The sequence below is a fragment of the Hydractinia symbiolongicarpus genome, chromosome 4 (genome assembly GCF_029227915.1).
Source record: "Hydractinia symbiolongicarpus strain clone_291-10 chromosome 4, HSymV2.1, whole genome shotgun sequence".
Lineage (NCBI taxonomy): Eukaryota > Metazoa > Cnidaria > Hydrozoa > Anthoathecata > Hydractiniidae > Hydractinia > Hydractinia symbiolongicarpus.
This window is the reverse complement of record NC_079878.1, coordinates 9,385,154-9,413,088: the sequence shown is the minus strand read 5'-3', so window position 1 is coordinate 9,413,088 and position 27,935 is coordinate 9,385,154. Positions and strand designations below refer to the sequence as shown.

Genomic DNA, 27,935 nt, shown 5'->3' with positions numbered 1-27,935 from the left:
GCTTTAAGAACAATAAGGAAGCGTGGTCAAACTCTGCATTCAACCCAGCTAGTGTGTTTTTTGTTGAAAAAACATCAACGTACATCAATCAGAGAAAAAACAAAAAAACATAAAATGATCACATATAAGTTAATCCACTTTTTGCATTAACCTTATGTCGTATTTTTTATATTTTAGAATTTATTCACAAAATGAAACAATCATAGATAGATGGATAACGAGTGTTCAACACAACTCGAGTTTCGCGCCATTTTTATTGTTGTCATGAGAAGAGAAATTGAAATCAATCTTTATCAACAAGAACAACATATAGTGTGATGAGTTGATTTTTTACTAAAAAAACTGTTAGCAAATATTACATGATGTGAAGAAACAATAACAATAATAATAACGAATAAAAATAATAACAATAGATATATAAATACGAATACTTTTATTTTACATGTGAAACAAATTATGGAGTTATTTTTTTACAATATTTAAATAAGAAACATTAAAAAAAGAAGAAGTTTCACTCTTGTTCTAAAAATTAATAAAAAAAGTAATAAAAAATCTCGCTCTTGATTTCCCAAAACTCGCACAAATCGTACCTACATTGTATAAAAGGGTTTTTTTGTGCGAGATTACTTTAATGGGATAAATTTTTGCGGAGATTAAATTTCGCGCATTTCGCGGATTTGGGTACTATCCGCGAAAATATGTCACTTTGAAAATTTTGAAACAGGCCATCCGCGAAAATTTGTCCCTGCGTTTAGTTTGAGTGAGAGGCTTCCTTTTTTGTAGGCTTAATTAATTAACCGAGTACTGAAGATGAAAAGATAACTTTTTTTTAAATCAATTAGAATTTAATTTCGTTTTTATCTAATTGTGTTTATTCTACCTGACGTTATAGTTGTATTGAAAGAGCTTTGAACTAAAATACAAAACTACATTTTGTCTCGGTTCGGTGTAGAATTGACCGGTGTAACAAGGGTTGACGAGATAGTTCCATTCGGCTCAAACCCTTTAGACAACTTATTTTACTTTCTTCAAAAATTGCTATCATGACCTTATCCGCGAAATTAAGTCCCCGCAAATCCAGGGCAAGAATTCAAGTTCAACTTAAAAACTTTAAACTTATTATACCCCAGAACTATTACATTAACAACTATTAGTTTTCAAACAATGAGAAAAACAAATGTAAAAAAAGTTAAAATAAGAATAAACAAAACTGAAATTAAATAATATAAATTAAATAAGAGAATAAATTCCCGTCAAACGGTTGTTTCGCGCCGTTATTTAGCAAACGTAAACGGCGCGAATAAGCGTGCTAAATACGCAGAATTCGTGGATATAAATCCGCGCGAAAATTAATTCGCTTAACGTAGCTATCAATATATCCTAATAAGACCGTGGTTGAACGCGCTATAACATGATTTTGGTGCAGTTGCTAACGTGGAATAACATACCAGATTTCATTGATATATCATAGAATAACATGTTCTATCATGTTGTCATTTCTCTCCAGATACCAGATTAAAAACTTGTTGAGAAAACATTCGTTTTAGAAGTGTACCATCATCAGCTTTGCTTCGACATATTGTGTTTACCAGAATATACAATTATGCGAGTGTCGGTGACATTAAAGTCAATACAGTGTACACATCCTTAAAACCAAGTTGACGAACAAAAAACACAACCAAGTGATCTAGTATACGCGAACTTCGGTGTTGTTAATTTGAGTGCTATTCACAGGACGGATATCGGTTAGTTTTGCATCATCATTGCAAGACGTGGCGTGAGACGATGTTGTTGTTCTTCCTCCATCTAGCAGAAAAGAAAGATTATATAACTGAGATTGGACAGTTTTCCATGCTGTACTGTCCAATACAAAGCTAAGACTCAAAAACATCGGCCAAGGTTACAATAACTTTGGATTTTGCAGCTTTATATTATTGGTAAATACAATAGCTAACAAAGACAATAATATGACAACACCAACAAAGGGAACGGCACAACGAAAACGACATTAAAAAACAACGACATTTACCATGACAATGACGACGGTAATTACAATAACAAAAATGATGACGACAATAAAAGCAAAAAAAATGACGAAGACGTAATAATTCTGGTCAGCAATGAAGACGAAGACGAAGGCAAGGACACTTGCATAGTCAATAAACAGTGATTATTGCAGTCGAGCATCTTTAAATGAAGGAAGTCATTAAAAAACAACGACAACGTTATAACGACGACGACGACAAAGAACACATGGAGAGCAGAACCAACAACATTTGTTACACCAAAAACAGCACGGCAATAACAAATGACACAACAAACATAAAGTCAGCGATCAAATCTGGAAAATTCACAATGCTAACACAAATCCATAGTTTTACCTTTAAGTTCTTTGACAACACTCGTCATAGCAGTTGTAACCTCTTCAACTGCAGTCATCAAATCAACACGTAAATCCTGGCCGCACGAGCCTTCTTTGACTGTAGTTTTGCCTAATTCATAAAGTTAAAACAGAACTGTTAAAAGAACAGATACAAAATCATCACCCCGTACCTATGGTTGGGTTCTTCTTAGAAAACCAGTCCACAACCTACATTTGACGCACAGGAATCTTAGAAAAACAGTTCACGGACTAAATTCGACGCATAGACATCTTAAGAAAACCGTCCACACCCTAAATTTGACGCATAGATTTCTTAAGGAAAACAGTTCACGGTCACATTTGACGCATAGATTTATTAGAAAAACAGTCCATGGCATAAATTTAAGCACAGATTTTTTAGGAAAACAGTCTACGGCCTACATTTGACGCATAGATTTCTTAAAAAAACAGTCCACGGCCTACTTTCTACGCATAGATTTCTTTGATAAACAACTTATTATACATTATTGTACTGCATTATTGTACAACTCGTATTTTCTCTGCTTTTACTTTAGAAAACTAAAGGTAAGATAAATAAATTACCAAAGGCCTCTTTTACTTCGCCATTTACTCCGCGCATAAGTAACGAGTTACCACCAGCGGGCGGTCCAGAAGGGCGTTTAGATGCCATCTCACTGAGCCCTGCGCCTGATGCCACACGTGTCACGTGACGAGGACTATTCATCTGATTGTGCTAAAAAAATAGAATAAAAACTTAAAAAACAAAGTGTAGAGTAACAAATAAATAGCTTGGTGGATGTGTTGATACAGTTGAAATACTTATCTACAGAATTCATTTTTACATTTAGTAATTTTATTATGTATTATGTATGAACTAAAGTTACAAAGGCATAAAAATTTGAAAAATAACCTCTACTAACATAAATTTTTTTACAATGATAATAAGCCTCTATATCGCGACCTCGAGACAGAACAACAAACATATTTAAGTACGCCAGAAAAGCAGGACTCGCGAGTCAATCAAATTAAAGACATGTTTACGTTAGGTATTTAAAAAAATATCCCACTAGGTATTTTTTGGGGGAATACAAGCAAAGCATACTTTCTGTTGTGGTAAATTTGGTGCAGCCCTTAAACAAGTGCAACCCTTTTGTGAACAAAAAATATCAATATACAAAATTATAAACTTAAAAAAAAATGTAAACAAAAAATTCTCTTCTATAATATTAAAACTAGAGTTCCCAAAAGCACCATTTCATTGGTGAAAAAGAAAGGCGAATTTTATTGGTCAGCTGATAATTATAACGTTCTTATTGGTCAATAAAAAGAATTTTCGTGGTGCCTGGTTAAATGATAGTGTTTTTACAACTAACCTAAAGAAGTATATTGGTAACATAAAATATTTTTTTTTTTACAAAAAAGGTAAATATGCAAAAAATATATCTCTATTATTGGTATTAAAGTTTTATTGCCGATCTTGGTGTATCGAGAAAAGTGGTGTGAACTAACTATAGAAAACTCTTGATTTAACGAGCCCTGTAGAGACACAAAGTTTAAAAATACTACAGTTCATTTCATCAAAGGGTTTCTTAAGGGACAAATTAATTTGGTTAAACCAAGATGTTTATTAAATGATCCGAGGAGGTGGAGGGCGGTTATTGTATAGTACACATAATGCTAATGGAACCCAAAGAAATACCTGATTTGACCTCTCAAAATACTAACGCCCCTGTTCAACAAAACCGGCAATAAATTATTCTATGTTATATACATAAATACACTACAACGTATCAAAAATTTGCTTTCGTGTGTGAGTATATGGCGCTAGTTATGAACTGAGAGTAGAAGTAAGAAACCAGTTTTATTATGTTCCGCCCTGTCTTTGCGCCCTATGAGTAACGCCCACACAACCAAAACTAAAAAGCACAAGACTGGCAACAGTATAACATCTAAAGTTATATATATATATTTATATATGTTTATATATTTATATTAAACTATAAGAAAAATGTTTTGTGAGTATACTGTACAGAAAATTCATGTAGCCTTTTTTTAAGAGCAAATAATTTCTCTCTCTTCAAGCTGTCTATCCGTGTAAGTCTTCTGTAAACCCAAAAACAATGAACAACAATGTCTAATCTTGCTCAGTCAATTCCAATTAACACTCAATAACAGATGAATATCGCGGTAATCGAGTAAAACATTTTGTTTGTTTTTAGTTTTTTTAGTTCTCGTGCGTCGCGCCATTATTTGCATCTGAGTTCTGCAAAAAGAGAGGAAAAAACTTTAATGAAAATAAAAGAAAAATACCATAATGCTTTGATTAAACTTTCTCTTTTTTCAACGCCCTTTCTGTTTTGTGACGCATCCTCCTGATTAACAACCTGTCTAATAAGAGGCGTTTATACAAATCTTTTTCCAATAAATAGGTAACTTCATTCGAAAATTGAAAACGACTACAAGTGCTTATAATTCAAAAAGTAAAACTTGACATACACGCCTTTGAATAAACAAGCGGGAAAATTTTTTGAAATTTAAATAAACGCGCGCAAAAATAGTTTCAAAATTTGATAAACGCGGGCTAAAATAAAAACAAAATTTAACAAGCGCACGCGAAAATAAATAAACGCGCGGCATTTAATCGAAGCATTACAGTACACACATATATATTCGATCAAACTTTGAACAAAATAAAACAAGCTATGTGTATAGACGATGTGTTTGTTGTGATTAGTAATGAGATTTAGTGAGTTGTTAACACAAGAGCAAGATTAAACATTAATGTCACCATGAAAATTGTTACGTTAAACTCACCTTTAATAACTTCATCAAGCCCTCCAATTGGACCATGAGTTCGCGGCGAGTTTCTTGTAACGCCGACATTCTCATTTCAAGTTCGTCTTTTCTTTGACGTAATGCGTGCAACTCGGTCAATAGGTTAGGATCGCAGCCCATTTGCTGCGCGTTTTGAATGGCTTCTTCATGTTCGGCTTTTAACAGACGAATTTCTGATAGAAGGGACCTGAGTTAAATAAATGTCAACAACGCTGAGTCAGCATAAACTTTTCAAAAATAAGTACAAACCACAACATTTGTAAAATTACATATCCGCGAAAATTGTATGACAGAATGAACCTATGCATGATCGATATCAGTCGGATAAAAATAGAGTCCTAGAAACTAGGTTGCTTTTCTCTTTTTTACTAAGATTTTCTTTCAGTGCGAATAACCAACCAACAATCCTCAAAACGTCCCTTGTTGACATTTGTTTCACCAACCAATAAATAAATAAGAAAGTATTAATAAGCTGCGTTACTTGTTACGTTCTTCCAGATTCGAAATCAATTCTTTTTGTTCAGAAGTTGGTTCAGATGCTGTGATGCTGGAACTACTTGTTTTGCTCGGGCTCTATGAAGGGAACGCAGAGTGAAGAACACACTTTTGTCACAATTAGCATACACACAAATATTTTTTGAAACCTCCAGAAACAAAAAAAGGAACTTTTAAATTTAATCAATTTCTTTTTTCGCTTTTAAATCCAATGAATTAGGCAACACTTCCCATTCTGTTGACACTACACCCGTTGTACTACCAGCAACACAATCATTTGGGAGCACATAGATCGAGTGCGTTGTACACAGTCATACAAACAGATGGATAGTAGCCGACAAAGCGAATAGCGTCAATTTTTTTTTAGAATACGTTCGCTTTATTAGTCAGTTAGGGCACGATATTTTCCCCCATATTATTCCGTTTTTTATGTATAGAGTTGAATTTTGGTGCGCAGATTTGGTGCCATGTTATCTATTGTTTTCGCGAGGCCAAAAAAACAGTACTCTTCGGATTTGGGAGATCATTTACACTCAGTCAAACATATATGTTTGAAATGATCAGTCGCTACGCAGGAACGAGTTCTCGACGGTGACAACTAGTTGGTATAAGTGAAAGTAACACAGTGGAGCAGGTACACATGCGCAGGTTGCAACTCATTCTATTTAAACAAAAAAAACGTTGCCTGGCGGTTGCACCAATGTGTCACTGTACTGTAAAAAATCTGTTTGAGATTTCAGGTAAAAAACAAAAGGTTTATTATTTAGAAAAATAGACCAGCCTGGTTAGAATTATGATATTCTTATAAAGCATCTATGGCGACAGTCCTAAGTTTAAACGTCGGCGCTTAAAAGGCTTGATTTTTATTACATTAAAACATAGGGCGTTCGGAATTTTTATTGGTTGTTAAAATGTTGTCCAGACGCAAAATTAAATAAATTCTTTTCCCTTTTTTATTACAAGTGATATGATGAACAATGAGACTGTAAGGTTATCAAGCAGTAACTTTTTCACACAGCTAGTGTAAAACTAAACAGAGAAATGTTAGGTAGGACACATACCTTGCGGTTTAATGAGTCCTCAGCCAACCTATCGAAAAATAATCCGCACTATAAAGTAAGTATGACGAGAACTGACAGTTAAAAACTGCACGAGGATATTTCTTAAAGAGTAAAAACAACCATTCTATAATAGGCTACCTTTGCAATGTCATTTCAGGTTAGCATATTTTTCCCGACGTAAAATAAAAAATGAGAAACGAGCGTTGAAACAAGCAAGAAATAACATTCGCTCCATCTAACACATGATCGAATTAAAAACAAGAAACAACCGTTGTATTGTATACATACCAAATATGACACGAGATTTAACATACCTTTGCGCGTAAAGTGATATTAACCGGTGTTCGTCGTCTTGTCTAAAAACATTACAAGGGTTGGTGAAAAATATTTCATAACAAAATAATACACAGGTTTTATAATAGGCTAGCCACAAAACACAAATTAAAACGCAACCCTCAAAAACCGGAACCTACCAACATAACTGACATTCAAATTGTGCTTTCCTGTAGCATGTGGAAGATGCATTTGTTGTTGCACTTGCGCACTTTTATAGTTTTACATTTTTTAAGGGGAGCTGTAGACACGCCCTTTTAAAGCACCCTTATTAGAGCATCAGTACATAGTATATGATGATAAAATCGTATCATTCTGGGTACGGGTGTTAGTAAATTTACATGAATGATTTTGTTGAGGTTGAGTGAGTTATGGCATGAAAACTAAATATTGTTAATGTTATAATACCTTGTGACAGAATCCTGCGAGTATTTCGTGCTGCTGGTTCGTGATAAATTAGAATGCTGACTCACGCTGCCCATCATGAAGCGAGGCGTTCGAGTTAATGTTGCGTTTGGCGAGTTAGGCTCTGAAGAAGGTAGCGGCGGACTGAAAGAACACAAGACGAAAGTAATACTTGATTTTGTTTTACAATTACAAAATTTCCAAAGAAATGTGATTAGGTAATTACTTACACAATGTTGCTCAAATCGAGAGTTTTATTCGGTTCCGGTTCTTTTGGATAATCAGGAAGTTTTTGTCCACTGGCTTTCGAAGGAGAGCATAACAGTCTCTTCCTCACTGAAGTTCCTTTCTCACCCTTATTCTAAAGAAAGACATAGCAATCTACTTGTTACTTTTTCGTAAATACAACGTAAGGAATGTTGAATAAACAAGACTAGATACCCCGCACGCCTGTCACCTAGTTTAACAACATTTTGAGAAACTATGCTTGACAACCCCTGACATAACCTCTTTTTTATAATCGGTAGAGATAACTAAAGTTTCAGGTTGTTTTTTTGTAAAACTCGTGCTTTCGACTTGAATATCAATAGTGACCACCAGGTTTGTTCCCAGGCTCTTTAGTAGTTCCTAACAAAGACGATAAAGTTGTACGTCTGAAAAACAAAGTACTTTAGATACATCTTTTTGACGTTTTAAAATATAATTTGACGTCTTCTTTAAACACTATCTTGTGACGTCTCCATGACGGATTAAAAGACGGTCAATGTCATAAATTGCAACACCAGAAAAAGATAAAGTGTACAGATGGAAATTGTTCTACCTTACTGTGCAATGGCCTACAGAAAAACATACAAGATGGCGACCGGTTAGCTTCCATATTCCCAAGAAGTAATTACATAAACAAAGTTTCGTTCTTAACCTATTAATATCAATTTCATTTAAAACGATCTCGTCGCTTAAAAAAATATTTGTTAAATTGTATAGTAGAGAAATAGATTTAGCATGCAGGTGTATCTGGGTGATTGCCTTTATTATAAGTTGTTCCAATTTTACTGGCATTACTCAAAACCACCTGCAACTAAAAGAGATAAAAAGGAGAAGTGAAAGAATTAATTCTTTTGGAAAGAAATGTACAAAGAAGGTGAAGATCTTAACACGAAATATTTCACAACAAATAAAATTATTATTTCATTCTCAAATGTGTTGATCAACTTTGTCTCACTTACAGGAAGAACATGGTGGCCCAGATGTGCAAGGCCATCGTCAACAAATAACAACATGCAAATAGCAAAGTGGACTTACCCAAAAAAAACCTTGAAAAAATACCAGACATGCCATAACTTGATTTTAATATAAGTTTTACTATGTTAAACATTTATTCCTTTGATAAAGATTTTTTTTTGCATATTTTACACGTTCTAAAATTTGGTTCACTCATCTTTCATTATTAAAAGGTAAAAAATATAGGGTCAAGGATTTACTTTTTGTGGTGTATGTACTTAAAAGAGATCGTTTTACGAATATTTTAACTAAACTTATTATTACATTCTCATAAATTATAAAACGAAATCCACAGATAAAATGATTTACTCCTATCTTCTAGCATAACCAATTCTTTCTTTTATAATTTCATATAAACAGCCTATTGTTGCAAAACATACGATAAAATTATAAAAGAAACATCAATCTCATTTACACAAATTAAATAATCATTTAAACCAACTAGTTAGAAGTTTTTCATTTAAGTGGAATGGAAAACTGAGTAAACACAGTGCATGCTCCCCATTACTTAAGAGCAACAGTCGGTCAATCAAACAGCTTTGCTTGTTTGTATCAGCAAACATAACTTATAGTCAGTGTCAACTCTAAACATAGTCCAATGCCAGACGTTTCCCGATCAGATAATATATCTATCATGAAAATGATTAACACACAGAAATAAAAATGGAAGAGAAAAATGCCAAATGATTTTTAACAGACTAGCGCGAAAATAATTTTTTAAGGGAAAGGCAACTTCAACGGACTCATAAATTTTTTATATTTTTTTGATTGGTTTTAATTTTGATCACTTTCTTAACTCTCTCCCAATTTTAATTAATTTGTTGCCAGCTTACTGAGCATGAGAATGACATTTTCAAATAACATACATACCCACGAGCTATATTCCTTCATATCATGGTCAGCCTTGTGAGATCCAGACACCCGCTCACGCCAAAAACAGTCCTAACACACAAAAAAATACAGTGAACTCCAGGTAACTGAAACACCGTCTAATTTGAACTTTTATTATCTCGAATCATGTTTTTTGGACCTTTAAACTTATCTCTATACTTTTTTATAAAAAAAACTGGTTAACTCGAACTTTGGATAACTCAAACATTCGTTAACTTGACCCATTTTTTAGTTCTCCGAGGTTAATTTCTTCGGGTACGTTTTTACTTGAGAAAAGGAAATCAAAGACAGACTAAATGTCCGATTTTAAGTTTCCTTAGCTTCATCGAATCATGACGTAATATAAATGTTCCCTTTCAAATGCAATTTACAAGGGACTTGCATGCTCTCTTAAAAAAAACCGCTCTAAATCGAACTACTATTTTTTGACTAAATTTGACTTAATGAAAGTTTCGTTTAATTCAAACATTTAAGACAAACTATTTCACTCAGTCCCTTGAAAATTCGAGTTATCGAGATTTGACCGTGATCAACAAGTCTATTAATAGCTTTATATTAGATTTCATACTAAAAATAACCTACTTGGCAGAGTTGATAGTTGTAGCATGTCAGGCATTTATATCTATAGAAAAACAAATTTTGTAAATAAATAAATAAAAGAATTAAAATAATTAAAACATTTATGATTCGGCAAAAAAATCTTTATCAGGAAGAAATAAACATACCTTAAGCCTGTAAAATCCTTTTTGCCACAGCCTTTACATAGGATAGCATGTTCAACTGATAAAAAAAGCAAAATACAAAATAAACTTTTAGTTTATTTATTTTTTTGTTTGCAAGGTTCGGTAAAAACACTTTATTTCTACCTATAAAACTTGATGAATGCGCCACTAATACACATTCATTCATTCTTTTTACGCTTATACAAAGCAAGTTAACGAATATAACTGATTTATGCAGGGTTTTAAAAAGTTTCAGCAAATGCAATGCTGCATGAAACATAATTCATTTATTCATTCATTCGTTCATTCATTCATTCATTCACTCATCCATTTATTCATTCATTCATTCATTCGCTCAAACATAAAACGATTTATTCTCACCACATGAAGCTTTTGAAATCTTATTGAACATATGTAACCACAACAGAACTCCATTTGCATTCTCATTCATGAAGGCGTTCAAGAAATCATCCAGTTTCGTATGTGTTCGATTTAATGCCTACAATGATCACAAAAGGTATATACTACAACACCATGGTTGGCTCAAATCAAAAACACGCGTTGAAGTATTTGAATAACGTTAAAACCGAGGGTAAAATTAGCCAATCAAAGCAACGGATTTTCCTTAAAACCGGTTGAAAATAGCTATCAGTTAATAATAATACATTATCCAAGTCTATAACTTACTCCAGGTTGAAAAAAAGAATCCAGTATATCCTCGCTATAACTGAAATTCGGTTCTTCGCCAACAGCACAAGGCAACTAAAAACAAAGAAACACAACTGAAATGTCTGCTGGGGGTAAATTCCAACAAAGCAATAATATTATAGTTAACAACTCACCGTAAGTAGATCTCGCAAGTAATTGTCAAGTTTCGCTACACTTAAAATTCCGTTGCTTTCTGAAATTTGTGTGAACACATCTAAAATAGAAACATTGAGGAAGAGGCACAATAAACAGTATGAACACAAATACACAAATAAAGAAGACACGCGAGAATGTTGGAAATATGTGGACGATCATTTCTTAACTCCTATTTAAGTAATTTTTTTTATTTTTTGCTTATTGTTCTTTTATAAAATACGCTGTTGTTAATGTGTACTTTACTGACAGTCCTGCAAAGCAGGTTCTAGTGCGTTTAGAGCACCCATTTAAGCTACAGAAGATGTGCAAGCATAACAGCTACTCAACTAGTCAACCGCCTCAGATATCAATCCTATTATTCTCATGCTGAATATTAAGCAAAAAGGATAGATTTAAACTTTTATAGTCTCCAGCATGATTGGTCGAGGTTTGAACCACAAGATCAACAGTAGCATGTGGTGCAGAAAAGTAGCAACAATTTAACAAGACCTTCATTAAGCATGTCAAATTCTTAATTCACATACACTGTAATATCTTTAGTGATTTACATAAAATAATTAAGGCTCCTTATAGGACGGAATAATAAGTGCAATTAATTGATACATAAACTTACATCTGAATTTGTCAATAAGCCTTCCTTCACATAAAGTGGACAATGCTGTCTTTACAGATAAAACTCGAATCCTACCAATTCCATCACTACATGAAGAAAAGAAGGAGGTAAATACATTAAAATATATTTACTTTGTATCTGTTGCTATTCTTCAAAAACTTTCTTCAAATTCAGAATGAAGTCTGTAAGATCAATTCTTCATGATTTTATGGTGCCACTGCAGGGCCAAAGCCAGCCATAATGATGCTTAATGTTCTCAACTTACAACTATGCACGACTTACAAGTCATGAAAGCACCACAAAAAGATGGACTTCAGAAATGGTGATCATAGATAAATTCACAACCACTATTCACTGGAAACTTTTTCTAAAGTGTAAAAATGGCAAGGTAACAAAAAAGCATCATTACCTATCATATGTATGCATGATCCATTGTGTTAGTATCTCAATGCAATTTTCCACATCAACAGCATGTGTAGAAGGTAACCGTTTGTACAATGCATAGTAAATACTGGCTATGATGCATTCTAAGCGTGGCTCGTCAAGCTCAGCTGAATGATCTAATGTATTCAAACCATTTTCACGAAATGCTTCGATAATGTTATAAATATCCACAAGGTACACTAGAAATTATAAAAAAAATATTGAAAACAAGTAAAAGATTAAGGACGCGCTTTATTGCCAAAAAATGATGTATTGGTTGTTTTGTGTTGCATGTACACCATGGCAAAGATACTTAAAAGCTTTAAGTATCTTTGCCATGATAAAGAAAACTTTCTAATATAAATTCCCCATCAATTATGTAGATGGTATCAATGATATGTGTAAACACTGGTGCCCATCATGGAATTACCTTCTTTACTTAAAAACTTTAACACCTGTGATGTGTTACCAATATCATCTATCTCCTTACTTTACTTCTACTAAAACCTCCATGAGACAAACATAAAAGTTTGGGTACAGATACAATCTAAAATAACTTACAGCTGGTTTCTCTTTGAACAAAAAATAACTTTGCAGCTGCACGGTTTGTAGCACGTTTTATATCATCAAAATTTTTACTTTCTAAAACAAGATAAACAAATATGCTTAAAGATATGAAAGGGATAAATTAAAGAAATTACAACAAAATAAATAGTATAATAAAATCAGTTCTCTTATATCAGCAAATGAAATTAATGTTAACAATACGACATAAGGGTGGAGATATTTTAAACTAATACCCCATTCCCACCTAAAGTTAAAGCATGTTTTAATGTGGTTTTATAAAACAATGTTTCATATATACCCGTTCATACCACAGTAAAACCTGTTTTAATGAAGCCAGTTTTAATAAACCTAGTTTTAATAAAACAACCTGTCGAGGTTGTTGTTTTATTTATGGAAAACCATGTTTAAACACAAACAAAAATGGCGGATCGCTGGCGTGCTCTTGCAGCACGAGAAAGTTGTTCCCAACATTAGAAGATAAATAAAGCAAAATATAAAAAATTAAATGTAGTTGGACTGATATTCGAATTAAGTTTTTATTCAGAAGAAAACCTTTTGGTGTATTTTACGCTGGTGGAACCATTATAGTAGTTATGTAGCTACATATTCATATTGAAAAAGAATTCCAATATGCAAAGTAAACACGAGGTTTTAAAAGTAAAAAGACGATTGTTGTTTCAGTTAAATATATTTTAAAGAAATATTATTATGGGGTAGCTAACCTAGTTATCAGATAGATTCTTTATAAACTTTATTCATGGTTCTGACCACAGAATATTTACTCCTTTCAAAGAGGCTTCAAGTCAGAATATTAAGCATACTTAATTTTATTCTTGATCATGGCAAATGTGTTTTGAACTTTAGGTGTACATGTAAGAACCGAGTTTTAATGAAAATCAGTTTAAGTAAAAGCAGTTTAATTTAAACCAGTTATGTTAGGTGTAAATGGGGTATAAGCAAGTTATGGCAATTTTACATATATTTAATAAAATCAAATGTGTTTTAATATTTTGATTTTTCACCTATTTATACTTACTCATTTCAATCAAAAACTTTTTCAACGCATTGCCATGTTTTTTGTTCATCGTACCATTTAAAGAACTAAAAACAAGACAAGTAAAAAAAACAAGTTGGTGTAATAAACAGGGGTCTGAATTGACATGTTTCAAATCGCTACACTCACTAGACAAGGACAGATACATTAAACTATAGTACAATATAAAGAATCAAATACAAATACAAGCTCAAATGCAAATGTAAGCACAAAAAAATACAAAAAAATGTCTTTTTTAAGTCATACACAATTAAGATATGCATTTATTCAAACATTTGTCATATACTATGCTTGTTTAGTTAAGACTGGCCCTGTTAGTAAATCATTTATTTTATATATTGGAATTTTTCTTTTAATATATAAGAGTATATATATACAAATTATCCTTTTTTTAAGTCATACACAGTTAAGATATGCATTTATTTTAAACGTAGCATTTATTTTTATTTAGATATACTATGTTTTTTTATCTGTTCGGTCATTGTCATTGAATTCTCCTGTCATGAACAAGCGAGTTTATTCTAGACAATAGAATGCCTAGAATAAACTCGCTTGTTCATGACATGATAATATTTATATTATTTAATACTATGCTTGTTTAAGACTGGTCCTGTTGATAAATCATTTATTGTATTGGAATCTTTTTTTCACTCTCATGCAAAAAGGGAGGATATAAGAGTATGAATATTACTTCCTGGTTACATATTTTTTATTTTTTTCTTATTGTGTGCAAGCGAGATTTTCTTGTCAAAAAATTATGTCTAATTGCCTTCCAAGGGGCTTCCAGGGGCTTAAGATTTTTTGAAACCATTTTTCACACAATCTCTCAATTAGGAGATAAAAATTTTCAAAAGAGCAATGTCTCCGACTTTAAAGACAATCTCCTGAAATGGATATAATATTTGAAATGAGATATGTGCTGTATTGAGTAGCTGTCTTCCCTTTGCTATAAATTTTACTTCAAAAATCCAGACTACAAACAAAAACAGCTGCTAACATGTAATAACAATGGGAAGACAGCTAGTCAGTACAGCACAGACAAGAAAATTATATATGCATATTTTACTGGAGAGAACTAGAGCCAACATTTTTCTGGTAATTGCAAAAATGAATATTAATTAACAGAATTTTCAACTACAGTTTTTAATAATTGTCATTATTTAAAAAACCACTGAAACTTTAATTTGAGAAGAAATACATGTTATTTAGGGTTAGGAAAGGGTTTGTGTAATTGATTTCATTTATTATTACCTTTACAGCATGTGCAATGAGTTTCCTGGACTGCTCTATATAAGGTACAGAAGGGTTTACAACCTTCATATAAAATCAAACAGATTGATGGGGAATGTTAATAAACAAAATAAACTTACATGGATCGATGATAAAGTGCAGGCGAATTCATACCTCTACTTAAATCTATAAAAACAAAAAAGGGGTTATCCAACAGATATAAAAAATTACTACAACCTGCAAAAAGTTGTTCACAACTCGCAGCACCAAAACTGTATTTTTAGTGCTTATGTTGCTCATAAAGCAATATTTCCAAGCTTACTATCTACACTGCAATTAAAAATTGAGATTAAAATTAAAAAATTAAGCAAACTCATTCCCTAATAAAAGTAGGCAGGGATTACAACTAGTTTCTATGGAGTGTTACATTTTCACGTTTAAGTTTTATGAAGTAAATACTTGATTAAGCCACCTCCTTTAACCAAACCTCCCACTTTAAATTTCCCTCCACCCTAATGGGTCATAACTCTGTCCAAACAGCTGCATTATTTACTGAGATCCAGAATTTATCCAGAATAACAATATTTCTACGCACAATCATAGCTCACTATTCTGTGACCAATTTAAGTAAAGTTATAAAGAAGCAAGAACAATCATTACTCCACCACAAGTCCTAAATTTAGGATGTAGAAGATTGCTCTTCTAACAAACATTACCCAAAAAGTGTGTTAATGTTTACAGGCTAAAACTAAACAAAAGCAAATGCAGTAGAACAGGACTTCCATATACAGTTTAAAGTAATCGAAATACACAAAATTTTAGGTGGGTCATTGTGAAGGAGATTTGCATACAGTCTCTAGCAGGAATTAGATATTATTATTTGAGGAAACGTGGTTTTTTATGTCATTTTAAAGTGCAAGAAATGCACTTCTGTATAGCTGCTAAGCAAATTCAGCTATACAAGTCATTGTCACTGTTGTTGATAGTTTTGATTTAATTAACATATTAGGAATTTTCATGCAAACTATTTTTTGGCTTAGTTTAGTACACTGAAATATAACTTGTGAAAGACCGTGCCAGAGACAATAAAAATGTTAATTAATTCTTACTGCATAGTGTTCACTATAAAAATAGAATTGATTTCTTAGGCTGTTGTCTAGTTGAAATTGAAATGGACCTTTAAATGTACTAGACCCTCCTTATCAGGAGCCTCATTTATAGCAATAGCAATAAGAACTAAAGACCATATCTTGGGTAAATAATTTCAACTATAAATTCATTCTAAAGAAGTGTTTTTGATCCACTCAAAGTTAACCATCTGCACATAAAACCATCTCTATAATAATACGGAGCTTCTGTCTATCTGTCTGTGTGTGACTTTTACAAAGACAATATTTTTTTACCACCTGAATGCGCAAGTTTTTTGAGTTTTTTTGGTCAATATCTTTTAACGTTAATATCTTATATTAAATTAATGAAGCCATTACGATGCACTAAAACTTTGAGGCCAAATAACTTGGAAACAAGGTGGTGACGTCAATGATTTTTCACCGCGTGGGTAACTAAAGACCACCTGGGATCAATTTGGGTAAGTTTCCCGAATCTGGGTCCCCAAATCCGTTTCGGAATGGCAGGTTGATGACGTCATCAAAATACCTGCGATCCCTAATATCTCTGCAACCGTTTGTCAAAAATACATGATCCTACACATATTCTTGATCAGCATTTTAAGATCTATACGATGAAGGCAACAGGTATACAAATTTCTAAAAAAAAGTTAGGGTTTTGACAGGCCATTGCTGACTTTTGCAAAATTTTTAAACCCTTATATCTCCTTGGGCGTTCCTCCAAAACATATGATCCTATACATTATTTTGATCAGCGTTTCAACCTCTTACACATTATAGAGAAGAATAAAATTTATTTCATCTGTACTGCGGTCGTCAGCGAAACATCTAAAAAACCTAATTGTCCATTGTCCATCTGCCAAAGTGGATTTCTCCACGGGCCTTATTGACTAGTATCATATAATTCGATTGTTGTCTTATTTAAAATGATTTGATCATTCCCACCTTTGATTAAAATTTACAACAGACTTTTTTCAATTTTGCTCTGGTTTTAAGATTTTTCACACTAATGATAAACTAGTTATTGCACTTATACCACATATATTTTTCTGATATTTTTGTTTTATTTCCCTTGGCTCGAGGCTCAGAAAAAAAATAGACAGAAATATTAGAACAAGAAAAGTATAGGTTATTTTGCATTTATGAATGTCTGAATGGATAGAGACTTAATTAAAAGTTGCCAATATTTTTGCAAAAATATTGGCTTTAGAAAATAAAAGATTACGCTGTAAAAGTAATAATCTCCATTAACCATTATAAATCAACTTCTTAAAACTGGAAGTTGGAGCCTTTGTTGTTATATATTTATTAAAATATTTAACTCAATTTAAGGTCTTAAGATTGCAAAGTCTTTGAAAATACAGTAATGTATTTTTTGCATGAGAGTAATAAACTGATGCAATTAAGGCCAGGTGTATTTAGAATTTTGTATATCGTCTACCGTTGCGTTGGATCCTCCTTTCAGTGTTATCGCCACATTTTGCTTAGATAAAATAATTTCAATGTAAAAATATATTCATTTTTCCTTTTGCAGTGGTGCAAATAGTAAGTTTAGTCTTCAACAAATAAAACAAGTTTGCAACAACGAGAACAATTATGCGAAAAAATAGTAAGGTATAAGGAACTAAATTTTCTGCAAATTATCACCGCATCCAGCATTTCTGTTTGAAACAACAAAATGATGATAAACATATTTCAAAAGGACAATAAGCTATCATAATATTCATTTGTGTCATGTTTCGGATCAAAACCATTTGTTCAATGATTTACTGTATTTTAAATAACTTAGTTCTTAAAACATGTTATCTTTGTGCACAACAGTACTTATTATACGAAGGCAAAAATGCTATACAATTAGGAATATTTCAGATTTTAAAACAATTTTCAACAAGCTTAACCTCAATTTTTTTTTAGTAAAATTTGAAATAAAGCTTTACTTTTTTCTAATGAATTACTAAATGCTAAAAATAACAAAGCAAAAAGCTCTAAATGTACGTCCCTTGTTAAATGTAGAGTTATAATAACAACAATGTTGCAACTCAATGGATCAAGTGGCACAAATAAATATGTGTTGTATAATATTCTTTTAAACAAAATTGTAGTATATGTTTTATGTTTTCTCTTCTGAAAATATTTCAGAAGTGTTAAATTTTTAAAAAGAGCTACTGTTGCACTTATATCCATAAGCTAAAGAAAACCTATTTTCCTAGCATATGAGACCTTATTCCATACACAAATCTACACCATATGCTTTAGGCCTTTATTAGGTTCAGTTTTTAAGATTTTTAAGCCAAGGAGACTGTTTAGGAATTGTATGTTGTAAGGCTAAATTAGAATGTTACAGAATAAAAGAATAAATGTATAAGTTGAGAATAAATATACCTGACTATTAGCATTCACAAGCCTAATTTAAAAATTTGTCTTAGATAGAATGCAGAAATACAAACCATGTATGTACAGTAATGATGGTAACCATTGATAAGATTTTAATATTCAAAAACAAGTTTTGCACCAAAAACCAAAAAGAATTTTCGTTGGTTTTGGATCACAGAAAAATAAGACTTTGTAATTACTCTCACATGTGAGTTTATATTACAGTACATTAATCACGATATTATGACAAATGCAAAAATTTGGTAACCTATATACAAGACCTATATTATTTTAAAAGACACTTTTTGATCTTATTTTATGTATTGTAATATATAAGCACATGTTTCATTACAAACAAACAAAAATCAAGCTAAAATTTTAGAAAAGTAAAAAAAAAAAAATCACACCTATTTTAAATATATCAGTCTAACCTACAGTTTAAACCTGTTATACATCCACCGACAAATACTCTTTATCTTTTATATCAATAACATATTGAATTTATTAACTAATAGTCAATTCACTGTTTTGTAAACATTCCACATTTTATGTAAACACACGTAGCAGATTTTTTTAGAAAACTGTGACTTATAAGCTAATTGATTTTTTTATATATCAAATAAAATACCACACAAATAATAACAAACAATATTCTTTTGTTATTAATTTAATAAGAGTAAATAGAGGAAAAAATAAATAAGCCGAACATAATACCTAAAGAAACGTAAATGACTTATTAGCTATTTTATCATTAATCTCAGTCACTTAAAATATTTTAAAGATTAAAGTCTTCATCCTCGCTTATGTTGAATGATGTATACATATCTTGTGCCTCTACAAACTTAATTTATAAGAAGCTTGCAATTTAAATTAAGACATCATTGTAATCACACAGATTGAAACAAAAGTTAAGAAATCCTCCAAACAAACTTTGCACCATAATCACATTATTTAATGATGTATGGCAGACACAAAATCAACTAGTGGTTAATAAATAAAGAGCTACCAGACATTTTTAAATGATTTCATGTATTAGATCATAATTATTTCACACAGGAACAAACCACCTTGAGTAGAGAAATTTAAGCATTGGCAGTCTCCCAAAAACAAATAAAAACCACAATTAATTGAAAATGCTAGATGTTATATTAAACCAAAATTCCAAATCAATAGTTTTTCCACTTAGCGTATAAAAACTAATAATAAATCGTAAATACTTTCAATTCAGAGATACTTATTATAGAGCTTAATAATGGAAATGCATAAGACTTTAAATTTTACTACATATATACCTTATAGCATGAAAGTAATAATAACCAACAAAATTAAAAAAAATATATTCTCAAAATCTTTTTTAAAACACTTTTTAACAATATTATTTTTATCAATGGAAAAAACAACGTTCACAATAAGTAAACACAGTCATTAATGTTGAAAAATACAATTAGAACAGAGATTTTTATGTTCCCAATAAACAAATCATACAGCCTGGGACATGTCAATTATAGGTGAAAAAACTTTTCAATGTTTTCTTTTTCTTTGTTTGTTGAAATAAGTTTAAATTAAAAATAAGGTGAGAACATAAATGTTAAACATAACATGACAATTATTTTCATTCATCTGTAAAACATTTTAAAGAAAAATGTTAATGTTATTTGTAGTGGGGAAAATTCTCCTTGTGGCACAAATTAATTCTCTTACAGTAACAACAAACACACCACCCATTAGACAACAATAAACCATCAACTAAGTAGCAAATTACAACAATAGGGAAGCCCTAAACTACTATGGGGTAAAGACAAACCACTACAAGGCAGAAACAAACCACTAGGTAACAAAAACAAACCACAACAGGGCAGAAACAGACCACTAGGTGGCAGAAACAAATCACTAGGTGCAGAAACACACCACAACAGGACAGAAACAAACCACAACAGGGCAGAAACAGACCACAATGGGTCAGAAACAAACCACTACAACAGTTCTGGTCATATGAATTTTAGTAGCTGAGTGATACTTCACTCGCCTCGATTGTCGTAGGTGTGTGATGAATTTCATGCGTCTTGCCTTAACTGAGGAGAGGCATTATTCAGTTTTCATAATTTGAGGTGCGTGATAACACATATAAAAAGTGTGGTCGTCTGGCAGGCCTACTGAGTAATTGAATGTAAGTACAGAAAACATTAAAGTAGGCCTCTTTTCTTCATGCTCACACACTTATGCTTGACTAGTGCATTACACTGAGACTCGAACGAAAGACGAAAGACCATTTGGAGCCATGCCACAAGTCAGTCCGACTTTCATCGTCACAGAGAATACTGCAAGCAGAGTGCGCACCCATGCAAGTTAAATATAACCAGAACATGGTAGAGGTTAGGTGTCCTGTACCTTGGTGGCGCGCTAGATTAGTGGTTATGGCTCTCATACTCTGTGCGGGAGACCGGGGTTCAATTCCTCTTGACAGCGATTCAACATGGGTGAGTGAATGTTACCATAGCCCTGGGTTAACCCAAGCCATGTGAGGGGAATTGGGAAGATGGCACACTTCGATCTGCGTAGCATTAAATACTCTGGGACTCTTCATCTAAGCCATGGCCCCTCCTGAAAATAATAGACAGGGTATATCCCTCGATATTTGTAAGGCTAGCCATGTAAAATATGCACATCTATCTATCTACCTTAATACAGCTTTCGGACGAATGTTCTCGTGATGTAATACCAAAGAAAAAACACGTTTAATAAAGTTTAAAAAATCTTTTTAAAAGGTGAAAGAGAAATCAACTATGTTTAGTAATAATAATCGAAACAGTTGTATATCGTATTAAAATAAAGTCGTCTTCCACACGACACAGCAGGCAATAAGTTAGCCCTGCCCTCTATTTTGTGAGATGAGATATTCTGCGAAGACTCTAACAATTGAGTCTCCTGTACAGTTTTGCTTCATGTTAAGCTGTGCCAGTGACAAGCATTTTCAAAGCATGCCACCCGCGACTTCTGCGATATACAACCTAATGATGCCCTAACCTAATAAATTCATCTTGAAACATAAAAAGCCAGTAACAAACTGGAACTCATTTTATTACTTTCATCTTTTTCCTTTTGGGGGGTGATTGAAAACGCTGCTCCATTATTGCAGGAGCGTGCGGAGGTGCGGGGGTGCGATCGCGCACCTCAAAAGACCAGGACTGTACAAAGCAGAAACAAACCACTAGGTGGCAGAAACAAAACACTAAGTGGTAGAAACAAACCACAACAGGGCAGACACAAACTACTACAGGGCAGAAACAGATCACAACAGGGCAGAAACAAACCACTAGGTGGCAGAAACAAACCACAACAGGGCAAAAACAGACCACAATTAGATATTCTTATTATTCGAGGAAACACGGTTTTTATGTCATTTTAAAGTGCAAGAAATGCACTTCTGTATAGCTGCTAAACAAATTCAGCTATACAAATCATTGTCACTGTTGTTAATAGTTTTAATTAAATTAACATATTAGGAATTTTAATGCAAATTATTTTTTAGCTTTGTTTAGTACACTGAAAATAAAGTTGTGAAAGGTCTTGGGTTAAGACCGTGCCAGAGACGATGAAAGTGTAAATTGATTCTTACTGCATAGTGTTCACTATAGGAGTAGAATTGATTTCTTAGGCTATTGTCTAGTTGAAATTGAAATGGACCTTTAAATGCACTAGGCCCCCTTTTTAAGGAGCCTCATTTATAGCAGTAACAATAAGAACTAAAGACCAAATGCTGGGTAAATAATTTTAACTCTAAATTCATTCTAACGAAGTGTTTTTGAACCACTCAAAGTTAACCATCTGCACATACAATCATCTCTATAATAATACGGAGCTTCTGTCTATCTGTCTGTGTCTGTGTTACTTTTCAAAGAGGATATTTTTTTACCACCCGAATGCACAAGTTTTTTGAGTTTTTTTTATCAATATCTTTTAGCGTCAATATCTGATATTAAATTAATGAAGCCATTACGATGCAAACTTTGAGGTCAAATAACTTGGAAACGAGGTGGTGACGTCAATGATTTTTCACCCTAATTGGGTCTGCGTAGCTCAAAATGAGCATTAAATACTCTAGGATTCTTAATCTAAGCCATGGCCCGTCCTGGAAATAATAGACAGGGTATATCCCTCAATATTTGTGAGGCTAGCCATGTAAAATATGCACATATATCTAACTACCTTAATACAGCTTTCGGACGAATGTTCTCGTGATGTAATACCAAAGAGAAGCATGTTTAATAAAGTTTAAAAAATCTTTCTAAAAGGGAAAAGAGAAATCAACTATGTTTAGTAATAATAATCGAAACAATTGTATATCGTATTAAAATAAAGTCCAAAAGTTCTGTCTTCCACACGACACAGCAGGCAATAAGTTAGCCCTGCCCTCTGTTTTGTGAGAAGAGATATTCTGCGAAGACTCTAACAATTAAGTCTCCTGTACAGTTTTGCTTCATGTTAAGCTGTGCCAGTGACAAGCATTTTCAAAGCATGCCACCGGTGACTTCTGTGATATACAACCTAATGATGCCCTAACCTAATGAATTCATTTCGAAACATAGAAAGTGCTAAACTGGAACTCATCTTATTACTTTCATCCTTTTTCTTCATGTTTTTCTTTCATATTTTGCTGTAGAAGTTGAAAATGGTTAATTATTAATAATGTGAGCACTTTATCTGCACATTTCATGTGCGCATTATTGAAATGAAAGTCTTTTTGGCGCGTGATTGAAAACGCTGCTCCATTATTGTAGGTGCGTGCGGAGGTGCGGGGGCGCGATCACGCACCTCAAAAGAACAGGACTGTGCAAAGCAGAAACAAACCACTAGGTGGCAGAAACAAAACACTAAGTGGTAGAAACAAACCACAACAGGGCAGACACAAACAACTACAGGGCAGAAACAGATCACAACAGGACAGAAACAAACCACTAGGTGGCAGAAACAAACCACAACAGGGCAAAAACAGACCACAACAGGGCAAAAACAAACTACTACAAGGCAGAAAAAAACCACTACTAGGCAGAAACAAACCACAATGGGCCGAAACAAATCAAAACAGGGAAGAAATAAAACATTACGTGGCAGAAACAAACCACGACAGGGCCGAAACAAGCCACAGCAGGGCAGAAACAAACCACAATAGGGCAGAAACAAACCACTAGGTGGCAGAAACAAACCACTAGGTGGCAGAAACAAACCACTAGGTGGCAGAAAGAAATCACTAGGTGCCTGAAACACACCACAACAGGACAGAAACAAGCCACAACAGAGCAGAAACAACCTAAACATGGTGCTCTTTACCTGACACATTTTTAATTCTTGTAAATACTTAATTACAATAATGTCTTCTTGTAATTTCTATGCTGTAAGCGTCCATGTTCCAATCAAAAAAACTAGGTGGACATATATTAATTTACAACTTGCAAACATTGTTCTATAACACTAAGATTAAACTCAAATTCAAAAATATAACACCATTTTCTTACCATTCTTTAAAATTGCATAAAAATTGTTTTCTTTTAATAAAGTGAAACTTATTTAATCACTTGAAAATGATGTTTTTAAACTCATGGAACAAAAGGTACATAAACCACTATTTAATTTTTTACTAAAGTTTTTTTACTAACTGATGAAACATTAAACTGTAATTACCTGTGATATCAACTGTGTATTGACACTGACAAGATTTACTTCTATTTTGAACAAAAACAATAATTTTTTTTTTACAAAAACTATAAAATTTTAAATACTTGAACGAAAAGATTGTTTAAATTCTCATGTTTGCTTTCTGTTTCGTTTTAAAGGAGGAGCATTATTGCTAATTCATATTACAGAAATAAAGGTTAGGGCCTACAGCATCTACATATTTAGCCCTGGGTCATACTGTGCCAACAGACCAAGTACCAAACTCCAATTGTATTTTGTGAGGTGTTATTTTTGGCATTTTTAGGCTACCATTTTGGATTATGAGTTTTTCCAATGATGGTTTTTTTAGTATTTTTGAGTTGCCCAATGGAGTGTTATCATTTTTAAAAAATTTTCAGAGATGCTTCTGGAGTAGTTCTCAAGATAACATCCTGTAATGCAATTTTTAACCAAACCCATTTTTCGCGACTTTTTGACAAAATAACAGCAATTTTTTAAGCTTTGCGTGATTTAATTTTATTTACAGAAAGAAACAAATTGTAGTTCTATTTAGATGACATTTGTCCCAAGATGGTGATAAGAAATGAACTTGTCAATAAAACCTAATTTTAAGTCAATTTAAGATGAATTTAAAACAATTTTAGAGAAATTTAAGCTTCTTTGAGATGAACTTAAGACAAAGTCAATTGTTATGCCAAATTATTCTTAAATTTTTCTCATGATAAACTACAAAGTTTAAATCTAATAATTAAGGAGACAATGACAACGAGTCAAATCAGAACAAAATTTGTAGATTTTCTCTCCTAAAACTATGATGGATGCAAATAAAAATAATTTACTAATATTTCCCATGAAAACCTTGTTTCTGCTACATAATATTTCAAGACCATATTAGTCTAATCATTTAAGTAGAACCTGACTTATACATGCATATATACACACAAACTTCGTACCTTTATTTAGAACCATGCTTTTGACACTGCAGTTATTTTTTTCCTTTGTCTAACCAACACAGTCATTTGTAATTTATTTTAATCTACATAAAGAAACAAAAAATATTTAGTTCTAAACATATTGCACTGCACCAAATTTAAAAAATAAATATATATTATATAAATAAACACAACCAACAAAGCAAGTGTCATAGAAATGCATACACAAATTGATTTGTCAACTCAGGCTAAAATCCTTCGTTTAAGATGTACCCTGCATAAGTCAGGCCATTTGATAACTAGTGTTGTTATTTTTAGGTCACTTTAGGGTGTGAGTTAACAGAAGTCTACTGTATAATAAAAATTTCTGCATCTTAGATATCTAAAATTTAAGTGTGAATTAAGTCCTTTTTTTTATACATGTCCAGGGTTTTAGCTAAAAAATTAACAATGGTGGTTGTTACACCCCATTCACATTGGCAGTTTTCCGAAGGGCAATGCATAGTGGTACCTGGAGGAAAAACTTCGAGGTTCTATGATTTTATATGCCCAGAAACAGCTCTTTCAATCTTTAAAGTCGTTAAAAAATTTGATGCTTATAGTTGGAAAAGTAGTTGGTCTAAAGGAAAAAATTAAGACTTAAAACACCCTGATGTCATTGAACTTCTCACAAAATGTTGTGCAATGTTATTATATACAGCAACACTTCTCTTAAAAAGGTCTCAAAGTGAAAAATGACATTAAATGTATGTTATGGAGCTGACAAGCTTTTTTAACAACCCTTTAAATTTTTTTCAAAGCTTTTTATTCTTATAGTATAGTAAATACAGCAATCACTAAATAAAAATGGCAAGTTCTGTAATGGCGAGATATCAGTTAGCATGTATATAAAATGTACAGATAAACATACAGATACACCCTCTTATCCTATGCTATGCTTACTAAAAAAAAATTGAAAAGATTTCAACATTGTCAAAATTTGAATACAGTTTAATATTTAACCATTCATACCATTCCTACACTACCCACGCCTTATATAAATCCTGCATTAATACACATAAATCGATATTGTAATAAATGCTATAACTGTTATAGGACTTAAAAAACTTGAAAGGTCTAGCACATGCTCATTGCATTTATATCTCGTAACATTTTTAGCCACTGAAAGATAGTGTTTAAAAAAAAAATTATTTAAAGATCAATAAAAAGTTTATTACCAGTAATGTCAAAACTAAAAAAAAAACTATACTTCGATATCTTATGTTTACTATTATTATAGTTGTGTCAATGAAGTTTTAATTACTTCCTCTACAAATCCGATAAACTCTAGATTGGATAGTGGAGGTAAAATCTAAAGTTTTAACACTAGCATAAGTCTTCATAAATTTCAACATTATTTTAAACGCAAAACATGCAAATATGAAAATTCCTCAAATGTCTATTTTATATTTTATATTATTATAGTTATTTGCACAAACCGATATAATGCATAACAAAAAACATTTAATGGACAAAACATTTATTGGACAAGAATTCCTCTTGTAATATGTACAAAATACAAAAACAAAAATTAAACGACTTAGAAATCCTTACTGCATACAATGTCTACAAGTGTTCCATAAGTGTTCCACCTCACTGTTAAAATATACATTAGATGTATTATCAAAGTCTTAAAGGACATCAGATCTATTATCATCTAAGCACTCCATTATTTTACAATAAAGACTAATCTAATGTTTGTATACTTCTTACAATAGTCACATACTTTTAACTTTATCTTTTTAAAAACAAAATGATAATCACATTTTATACATTTACAAAATGACAATAAAAGGCTTTATGTATAGAACAAACTCAACAATCTTACAAAGTAGAAATCACATTCTAGCTGAGTACCATATATGGACAGTAAAATAAAGACATCTCCATTATTTAAGTTGTCTTCTGCACTGTGGACAGCTTTATTATAGCTTTGTGTTTCTAATATAAACAACACAATAATTTAAATCAATACACAATTGATTTAAAAAGCACAATCTAAAAAGGCTAATTATAAAACGATTTATAATTGTTTCATGGTATACAACATCCTGATCCTAACCTTAACAATTAAAAGACAGTCTCCTAACACCAAAACAATAAATGTGGTTTGAGAAAACATAATTATTAATACATGGATGATAACACATTATCCCAAGGAAATAACACATAGTAAAACATAACTTTCTAAGGTTTTAAAAAACAAAAAAATCTTTTACACAATTATAAATTCAATTTAAAATATTCTCATATTTAGTTTTTGATACAGTATCATTACTTTATTAAACGAGAATAAGTAGAAGGTAATCAGGTAACATCACAGAATATAACAATTACAGATCATTGATATATGCACCAATACAATATTAGTCTTCCAATCAGAACTTTCACAATTTAAGGATATGGTCATGCTAGTCAATTTATGCCAAAATAATTTTAAATGCAAAAAGTATATATATAAAATATGTAAACACGAAGTAATTTTTAACACAATTACAAACAGAGTGCTCAATGTATAACAGCAGTTATGTTATATTTGTTTTGTTTTCAAGAAAAAACTACATTTATTTTTGCTACTTAAAGTTTCATACTTCTTAGCCATCTTCAGGCAAATAATACAAATTATACAAGTTG

The 27,935-nt window shown here is 32.1% G+C and overlaps 1 protein-coding gene across 3 annotated transcripts; it reads right to left on the bottom strand.

The window, feature by feature from the left end:
• Positions 1-310: 310 nt before the first annotated feature.
• On the bottom strand, positions 311-25,383 carry LOC130641128 (dystrobrevin beta-like). 3 transcript variants are annotated; one of them, XM_057447795.1, is made up of 21 exons: positions 25,284-25,383; positions 15,298-15,343; positions 13,910-13,974; positions 12,868-12,948; positions 12,293-12,506; positions 11,884-11,969; positions 11,249-11,328; positions 11,094-11,168; positions 10,788-10,905; positions 10,410-10,464; positions 10,267-10,306; positions 9,664-9,735; positions 7,743-7,873; positions 7,516-7,656; positions 7,089-7,130; positions 6,775-6,802; positions 5,700-5,791; positions 5,198-5,405; positions 2,966-3,116; positions 2,382-2,492; positions 311-1,806 (listed from the first exon to the last, which is right to left on the bottom strand). In XM_057447795.1, exons 1-21 carry the CDS (start codon positions 25,297-25,299, stop codon positions 1,688-1,690), a joined length of 1,971 nt encoding a protein of 656 aa, XP_057303778.1. In that variant the 5' UTR covers positions 25,300-25,383; the 3' UTR covers positions 311-1,687. The 3 variants fall into 3 exon arrangements, with proteins under 3 accessions (XP_057303778.1, XP_057303779.1, XP_057303780.1); XM_057447796.1 differs by lacking the exon at positions 25,284-25,383 and adding an exon at positions 19,065-19,169; XM_057447797.1 differs by lacking the exons at positions 311-1,806; positions 2,382-2,492; positions 2,966-3,116 and adding an exon at positions 3,258-4,646.
• Positions 25,384-27,935: the final 2,552 nt, after the last annotated feature.

Coding starts and splice junctions, on each gene's coding strand:
- LOC130641128 (XM_057447795.1), bottom strand. Junction 9,736..10,266: donor ACAACTATCAACTCTGCCAA/GTAGGTTATTTT, acceptor TTTGTGTGTTAG/GACTGTTTTTGGCGTGAGCG. Junction 6,803..7,088: donor ATATCACTTTACGCGCAAAG/GTATGTTAAATC, acceptor ATTTTTCGATAG/GTTGGCTGAGGACTCATTAA.